Genomic DNA, 9128 nt, shown 5'->3' with positions numbered 1-9128 from the left:
ATACTGAGGGCCCACTTTACTTCCTTCTGAGGAAGACAAAAAAGGGGACATAGTCAAAAAGAGGTGGCAGGGGGTTCTGTCATGGAATGAGGGGGCAGAACCCAAGCACCCACAAGGAGACAAAATGCCACAAGTTGTAAGCGGGAAGAGAGGAGCACACTTGGAGGGGCAGGTGATTTGGTGTCTTTCTGGGACATTGTTGCCTGCAGGTTGTTTCCAGACACCAAGCAACACACAAAGGCACTCCTCTGGCTGAAGGATGGAGAAAGAAACCCCTCAAGAGTTTACTTTTGATTGTCTGGCAATGGGACCCGCCCAGTCGGCGTGCAGAATACCCTGCAGGCAACGCTCCCTTCCGCCCCTGGTACAGCACACGCGAAAAGGAGGTCATTCTAGCTCGCAAAACATTTAAAAAACAGAAGGTCCATGTTCTTTATTTTGCATCAATACACTGTAATTGCTTTTACAGAGTCCAGCATACCAACTGCATGTCAAGACTACAGATGGATGTCCCAGAATCGGAGCTGGCAAAACTAGTGCATTTCTCCCAAAGCGAAGGCTAAACCCTTGTTTTAACTCTTGTTAAAAAAATACATTAAAGAACGTACCACACATATTGCACTTGTCTCCATATGAAAAATGTTTTGAACCCCAAGTACACCTCACCAAAGTCTCTTCAAAGGAGCCTGTATTAAAACTAGTAAAGCTAGTCGTAGTTTCATACAGTAGTCAACACAAGTTCTCTAACAACAGACACAGCAGACTCGACAGAAGCAGTTGTTACTTCAAAGCAGCAGCAATACAGGCGGGGGGCGGGGGGGGGCTAGGAACACAGCATTTCTTCTGTTACTGTAATGGAAATGACACTATATGTGAAGAAGACACAGGTTGGGAGACACAGCTGACCGAGTCTTGCATCCAGAATGCCTACCGCCCCCACCCCCTATGCTGAGGTACAAAGCACTAGCAAAGAGAAACAAATTGAACTTCCTGTACCTGAATACTGATCTGTGCCCACCTCTGAAGGGTGGTTGCAGTTTGTGCTCCATTGCAATCCCTGTAGGCAGAGCCCAGCTGGGCCAGGTCCTTGGCAGCTCTGGGTGGAGACCCTGATCTTCAGGGGTCCTTGGTGAGAATGTGGAGCTGGGATCTAGACTGCCGAGGAGTTCCCACTGCTCAGTTCCTTGCCAACCCTCAAGAGGAGGAGCTCTTGACCTTTCCCACACAGTCACACACGTCCAGATACATGGCATGCCCGCACCCTTTCTCCCCCCAAGACACCAGGCCAGCCATGCAAAGTGGTGTTCAGCTTCCTACCCACCCCAGGCTTTGGCTCACATGGGTCACAATGCTGGACCATCTAGGCAAAAAGCCTTGATGAGTTGGGTATGGGCAGAGGGCTAACACTGCTGGCCCCTGGTTTAGAGAACCGTCCCACCTCCAGATAGGAATTGTGAGAGGAATGGCTGACTTAAGACTCATTTCTCCCCCCTCCCCCCGAATGAAATAACGGCAAAACAGGAGAGGGGACAAGCCAGGAAGGCCAATAGGAACCTCCCTCCTCTGGCTTCCAAGGGAATAAGGCAAATGGCGTCAGTTGGGCTGACCCCTTCCTGTCCCCACCCCCCCATACGTCAAGCAACTCAGGAGAAGAGGTTTATCTTGCAAGACAAGCACTGTCGCAACCCCATTTTAGCCACTGGATGATCATTCCTGACCCATCTGACAAAGATAACCCAAAGACTCCCGAGACCTTCAAGGCTCATCCACAGGAAGGAACTCAGCAAGGGAGGTGGCCTTTTCACAAGAGTGGTTCAGGATTAGGCGCCTGGTCTGGCACAGGAGCTGCTGCAAACATGTCACTCAGAAACCCAGGCTGAGAATATGAAGCTGGATGGCAAAGACAGCAGCAAGCTAGCAGGGCAAGGCTGCAAGCACTGCAAGGTGCACAGAGACTCAAGTGGGAGACTGGAAAGGAAGGAAGGCTCCTGGGAAAGAGACCCTCAGTTCTCAGCAAGGTGCCTGGGCTGTGCCATTTCCTACCAAAAGCAGAGACTCACAGGGTGGAAGGCTCCCTCATACAAGAATGTCGAGAAGAGGACTGGTCTAGTGTGCTCCTCCTGGACATCTGGCTTCCTATGTGCAGGGAGCTCTGTGTCTGTGCAAGCACGCACACTCAGTCGTGTGCGCCTCCAGCTGCAATCTGAAATAGTGCAGCCCAGGCATGGGTGGGCCACTGTCAGGGAGAGCCGAGGACCTCCGATTGCCTTAAGTCATATCAACTTTGCATGTCTGTTGTTTTTTGTGCTTACGAGTTTGCGTTGTGCTTAAATATATCGGCTTGCCCTGGGAACACGGGCACCTTCCTTAATCCTGCCACAGCCGTTTCTTTAAAAACATGCTTGTGACAAATTCCAGGGAACCTCCACAGTCTCTTCCTGCAGGCTAGAAGCAGACACATCACATCTCGCAGCACCAAAGGCTTGGCAGAGCAGATGCCCCAGAACGGCTTGCAGGTCAAAAGTTCTTGATCCTAAATATTGCTGTTAATACTTCTTTTTTTTTGTAACATTTCAGATATAGAGTAAGTCAGAAACACTTAAGGAAAATTCAAAACCTGCATTCCACATGGTGGAATTTGGGCTCTGAAGGGACTTTGGTGTCAGCATTGATATAAATGGGGCATTTTTCTACTTCAGAAAAAACAAAAACAAAAAAGCTTAGTCTCTCCAAAAGAACCCAAAAGGCACAGCACTATCACTTCACATGGGTTTTCCAATAAACTCGTTTTGTTTCATCCTTAAATGCTAAATCCTTAAATTGTCCAAATGTACAAAGCCCAAGAAACCACCAGCAGTGCACACTGTTCACTCCAAGTCCAGATACCTTTCATAGAGAAAAAGCAACTGACGGCAGCTTATCACAACTTCTCCAGTGACTGGAGCACTGGGCAGGCTTTCCCAAGAGGCAACCCTGTGCTGCCCTCCCCCTGGCCTTTTCCCATCTTGCTCCACCCAGTTCTCTGCTGGCCTCCCAACACACACAGAGTCCTGCTGCAATTCCAGGTGTCTTCCGCCATGGATGCATGGCCCCCTTCGAAGATCCAGGGACTCATCGCTGTGTGTGAAGATGGCCAATTTCCTGGTGGAAAGCTGCCAGCCAACAGGGAAGTGCAGTATGGCCTCAAGGACTGACTGCCGGTTAGCTCACAGCCAGGGCTTTTGATGTCCCTGATTTGCTCCGAGGTCCACCCGAGTCTCTGCTGAGTTCCAATGAAAAGTGTATTGCTTTTATTGCCAAGAAGTATGGTGCATCTCAGATTCCTTCCTGTCCTCTGCCAGGCTTCCTCTGGCGCACTCCGGTTTGCAGGATACCCAGGAGTCCAGCCAGGTCCACACTTCCTTCTGAGAAGCAGGTGTACTGCCTTTTCCCCTTCTAAGTGGTTCCTTTTCCCACCAAAAGTGCAGCACCCGTCTCCAGCCCCTGCTACCAAGTTTTGTACCGATGAGGAGAATTTGTACATTCACCTGCTAAGTAAGGGTCAAGAGTTGAATCATAAGCCATGAATTTTAGGGATGGAACACAAATGGAAGTCCACACACATCTGTTCTGTGCATCCTCCAATCCTTGGCAAACCGTGCTAGTTCACCAAGACGTAACCACCATGCTGGGGGTCAACAGTCTCCATCATTTCGCAGTCAAAGAGCCCAGGCAACTCTGGAAGGCCCAAGGCCTCATAGCTGGGCTGGGACTCTGGAGGGTCCGAGCTCCGCTGACTACTGGTCACTGCTACACTGCTCTGCTGGGCTGGCGGCAGGGGATAGGGAGGCCGAGGCACATAGTCTGGTTCCGGCAGTGCCCCAACCGGCAGTTCACAAGTCTGGTAGGGGTACTGATGCTGCATGGGAGCCTGTGCCGGCAGCCCCGGGGAACTGTGCATGGGGGGTGAGGGTGGCTGATCAAGCTGCAGCTTCTGATATTGGCTAAGGAAAGGGTCATATTGCATTTGATCCACGGAAGGCTCCAGGACGGGGCTCAGAGGCTGAACTAGGCTGAACTGGGGCACGGGGGGCGGCTGTGGCTGCTGGTCCTCATGGCAGGGGAGGGGCAACTGGCTCTGCCTGGGGTATGCACTTTCCGCTATCTGCATCTGGTTGAAGTAGGCTTGCAGCTGGGCCTGCTTCTGAAGGAAAAGCCGCTTCTGGTGCAGCCTGAATTGGAGACAGCAAGAGAACCTGGTTCAGCCTTTCTGAAGTGCCAGAAAACTTTTTTCCCTGTTGCCAATTCCCTTTCTCCAAGCAAAAAGTCACAGTATTTTCCCTCAGGCTTTCTGCATCTCTCCACTGGCAGATATCAAATGTCTCCGCTTAGACGTTTTGCCTTGTCAAAGCTCACTCACAGTCTCCCATTTTATCTTTCAAAACTAGCCTCTCAGGCTGCATGTTGACCACCCTCCTCCAAGCATCTCCCTTTAAGATCAAATAAAGACCTCTTTTCAGTTCTGTGTAGGATCAGCATGCACTTTCAAGCACAAGAGCAGAAAAATAGGCCTGTGAATGCTGGAAGCCCTTAGGAAGAGATCCATCAAATCTCCAGGTATATGCTCCAGGATTGTCTCCACTGGAAGCAAGCACTAATAAGTAACTATCAGCTCCCCCACCCCATGGCCCCCTTCTGAGAGAACTGCCTCAGGCACAGAGAACCGGGTGGCTAGATCTCTCTGATTCGGAGGGTCTGTGCCACACACACTGCGCAGTCCTCCTGAGAAGGCCCAAGGGACCATTTCCCCCTCTTGCCATACAGAGCGGCATCCTTGCATACTTGCGAGCAACAGTCCCTCAACTCCTGGAGGGAACCCCCTCCCCACGTTCCAGAAACACACCATGCCCACTTCCAAATGCACCAGCCTCGCTCACCTGTGCTCCTGCAGCTGCTGCTCCAAGCTGCGGGGCAACTCCTTGCAGAAAACCTGGCAGGCGTTCTGGGCTTTGGAGAGCAGGCTTGGCTTCTGGAAGGAGGGCAAAGGAAGACTTGTTGCACCCCATTGCTGCATACTGTGTTTTGTAATCCTTCTAGAAGCCTTTAACATTAGGGACCGGCAACTAGAAATTAGCCCCACTTCCTGGGTTGCCCACTGCCCCGCTCTGTCCCCACTGCAAGGCAGTTTCTTTAGCCATGCCATGCATAGAACAAGACACCCAGGGGTGGCACCCATTATCGGCCAAGTAGCCAAGGCTCACATCCACTAGGTTCCATAAGGGCCAGTAGCAGTAGCCATAAACTGGGTGGGCCAGCTCTGAAAACATTCATGACCCCCCTCCCCACTTCCCTGAGACAGTGGTGGGAAAGCAAGAGAGAAGAAAAGTCTTGCATCACAGTCTATTTTGGCTGGGGGGGGGGGAAGAGAGGCAGGAAAGGCAAAAGCATACCTGGAGTCTGTGCTGGAAGTACTGAGTCTCGAGGCTCTGACGCCTGGAGAGTAACTGGGGGTGCAGGCCGTTTGGAAAGGAAGGCGCAGCTTCTTGCTGTGGGGATGCCGCCGCCACCGCCTCCTCCTCCTCAGAAGAGAAGACAAGCTGAACACATGCTGCGGAAACCAGGTCTCCTGCCTAAGCCTGAGCTTGCCGCGGCGAGATCTGGACAGCCAGACCCAGCCACATCCACAGGCAGGGAACTCACAGAGGCTACGTTGGGGGAGAAGAAGAGCACCTCTGCCAACCCCCTCTCGTCCAGCCACCCTCCAATTCCGATTACTCCGCCCGCCATTTCTACTATACCCACTGACCTCTAGAAGAAATACTCTGTGTTGGTGGTGGAAGTGAGACAAAAACTCAAACAATATGTGAGCATGTTGAGTGTGTCTTAGTTTGCTTGCTGAACTGGGCAGGGGGCTGCTGAGACTGAACCCCTGTGCAGCAACAGCCTTCCAAAAATTCTGCCCTCTTTCCAGGTCCCCCCAGCATACCAGGACTTCTCTGGGTTGCTCCAGTAGCTGAAGCAACCTGTAGGACTTGGAGGTTGTGAAGCACATGGCAAAATCCTAACAGAAGATACCTGCTGAGGGCCGCTTCCAAGGTCTTGCAAATGAGGAGAGGTGGAGGTCAAGGCTGGTTCGTTCTCTGACCTCATCTGCTCGTACAGCAGCTGGACTTTGTTCAGCTCCAGGATCCCTTTGGTACGGGCCAGATTCTGAAGGTGCTGCCTAAATGCTACAATTCCTGGATTAAAAAGGAAAAGCAGAGGAACTTGAAAAGGGAAGCAGGTTCCTCCGAGGCCATCGAGAGACATCTGCAATAGCGGCTGCAGCTCTGGACATTTTGCTATGCAAGTGCAAGGTGTGCTCATTGCCCCTCCCCCGCCCATGTTTTGAGCACATAGAAGTTTTGTTACAGAAGGCCAGAAACAGTCCTCGCCCTGTCCCTGCCCACCAAAACAGAAACAGTAGGGACTTATAAGTAGCTAGACATGCAAAGTGAGAAAGGAAACAAGAGAGGCTCCAGCAGAAAAACCAGAACATAAATCAAAACATTTGGGGACAAAAGGCCTAGAGATGACAGTGTCCAAAACACCTATAGGCAGGGATTTTTTTTCTAATAGAACGCACCAGAACTGTGTTCCGGCACCTTTTTTATGCAGCCCCCCGGCAGGAAAAAATGAATGGAGCCCTATGGAAAGTGAAAGTGAGCCACAGCACACGTTTACTCGTGAGTAGGCGTACTTGCCATAGTCCGTTGGAAAGGGCAGCTGAGAGGATTCCAAGGACGTCAGAATGGTCCTGATCCAATGAATGCAGCCCCCAAAAACACAAAAGGGAGGTCCCTGCCTCCCTCCCAGCTGCAGTCTATTGAGCCCTATGGAAAGCAAGCAGCCTCACGTCGTGTTTACTTGTGAGTAGGCAGACGTGCCTTGGCTGTTGGTCAGGCCAGGCAGAGGGGAATGTGAGGACTCCAGAATGGTCCCGATCCCATGGAGCTAGAGATACTCCAGAAGGCAGCCTCTCCCCCCCCCCACTAAAAAGGACAAAAAAGAGGCTTCAGGTGGTAAGGGGAAAGTTTTCTATTTTGCACTTACAAAGCCAAGAGGGTCTTTTTCGTGATATGCCTGAAATAGAAGAACTTTAAACTGGGCACTAGGGAGGACTGGAAATCTCACTGATTCTTTTTTTTTTTTTTTTTTGGGGGGGGGGGGGTTTATTACAGGCAGGCTACAGAGTAAGCTCCATTGACCACTATGGGACTTACTTCAGAGTAGACATGCATAGGATTGGGCTCACAGGCTGCAATCCTACCCACACTTTCCTGAGAGTAAGCCCCACTGACCACAATAGGACTTACTTCAGAGTAGATTCACTTGGTGGAATAAGGCTCCCCCTTATTTAATTATTTCTTGTAATTTAATTATTTATAATTATTTATTTTAATTTGCTTGATGATGTCACTTCTGGCCATGACATCACTTCCAGTGGGTCCTAGACAGATTGTCATTCTAAAGAGTGGCTCCCGGTGTGTATTGCAATCGCAATAAATCTGGAAAGGAGGTAGGCTGTGGTGTCAGCAGTGGCCCCTTTAAGGGTAAGGCCTGGGCTTCCAGGGAGTGTGCTGCACAGCTGCAGCCACTTGAAAGCAATAGGGCCCTCAGGGATATAAGGAGCACCTGTGGCAGGAAGGGTTGGTGGGCAGCAAAGCTTGAGGCAGGGGAGACTGGATTAATGGACTAAGGAATTGATGGCTAATGGACTGCTGGTGGACTGATTGGTGAATAGACTTTGGAGACTGCTGGAACAGACTGCTGGAGACACTGGAGTTTGGTGTGTGGCTGCTGTGCCCAAGACCTGCTAAGGACCAAGGGTCTGCTGTAGTGGCGGGAGGCTGCTGGCAGGAGAGAGGACCTCTGCAGGTTGAACAGGTGAGCTACCCTGGAGGTGGGGTCCAGCAGGCATGCAGAGCTGAAGCAGGGTCATTTGTTGGGGGAAAGAAGGGGAGCTAATTTGCTTAAAGTGGGCATAATTCTCCAGGCAGAGCTTGGCCTTGGAATCTGGCAAAACACGGTGCTAAAAGTTTGAGAACTGCGGCCATAAGTTGTTAGTAAGTTGGCACAGGGGTGTGTGTGTGACTCTACAAGTTTTCAAAATCACTAAAATCAGAATTTGGAGGAACAATACTATCACATTTTATATCAATCTATGCGTAACTTCATGCAGAATGCAATGAAACATCTGTGTTCTAACAAAAGGTACAGCCAATAAACCAGCGGGGGCAAGGTGATGGCACATCACCATGCCCACCACCTGGGGTGTTGCCCCGCCCACTGCATGGGGTGACACACAGGCCTCCCACACCGGCTGACGCGAATCCTAGTGACGCCACTGGGGTGCTGATTCCAAAAATGGCATCAGTTTTCCCCTATAATTTCTAGTTTTGGAAATATGGCATAGTCTCATTAGTGAATGGTTCAAGGAGCTTCCTCATGAGGAAGCCTATGCTATGGCCATTTTTGGAATCAGCAACCCAAATTCATAAAAAAAACCACCATAAATTTTGATAAAATGTTTTTCTGACCCTCAGTTTTGCAAGTCTTTGATACAGATTAAAGATTGTCCTGAACTATTTTTTGCCAATAGCAAAGAGTGGTTAACTTGATAACTGTCGGCACAGTGTATTTTAGTGCATTTTACATTAGAACAGTGTTTCTCAAACTGTGGGTTGGGACCCACTAGACGCTGTGCCAGAACCACCATTCAGAGCACGATACCATAGTCTTTCGAGACTAAAGGTTGCCAACTATGGGTTGGGACCCACTAGCTGGGTCATGAGCCAATTTCAGGTAGGCCCCCATTCATTTCAATATTTTATTTTTAATATATCTGTATTCAATAGTGTTGAATGCCTTTTTGTTATCCTCTCTGTATGTGTTAATCACATGTTGTCTAGTTGTATCTTATTACTTATTTCTCCAATAAAAAATGGTTTATAAATAAAAGATTTACAAGTTATGAGTTCCTGCACCTTTTTTTTTTACACAAAAAAAGCACTGCCTATAGGAAATCTTGGCAAAGTCAACATCCACCTCATACATCACCAGCTTTCACGCAAAGAGCTCTCACTGGCAGAAGGCACCAGGTGAAGTGT

General features: G+C 49.9%; 1 protein-coding gene across 2 annotated transcripts in view; it reads right to left on the bottom strand.

The window, feature by feature from the left end:
• Positions 1-418: 418 nt before the first annotated feature.
• The window catches only part of SIK2 (salt inducible kinase 2), a 67213-nt gene continuing 58503 nt past the window's right edge, over positions 419-9128 (bottom strand). Inside the window, exons 12-15 of one of the 2 annotated variants that reach the window (XM_066639380.1) lie at positions 6055-6218; positions 5430-5558; positions 4917-5008; positions 419-4211 (exon numbers count right to left, since the gene is read on the bottom strand). In XM_066639380.1, coding sequence (XP_066495477.1) covers positions 3641-4211; positions 4917-5008; positions 5430-5558; positions 6055-6218 — 956 coding nt within the window. In that variant the 3' untranslated portion in view covers positions 419-3640. The remainder of the gene's footprint in view (positions 4212-4916; positions 5009-5429; positions 5559-6054; positions 6219-9128) is intronic. The other variant, XM_066639381.1, reaches the window with a different exon arrangement.

The sequence above is a fragment of the Tiliqua scincoides genome, chromosome 11 (assembly GCF_035046505.1).
Source record: "Tiliqua scincoides isolate rTilSci1 chromosome 11, rTilSci1.hap2, whole genome shotgun sequence".
Taxonomy (NCBI): Eukaryota; Metazoa; Chordata; class Lepidosauria; order Squamata; family Scincidae; genus Tiliqua; species Tiliqua scincoides.
Note: the sequence above shows the minus strand (reverse complement) of the source record. Positions and strands in the feature narration are given on the sequence as shown.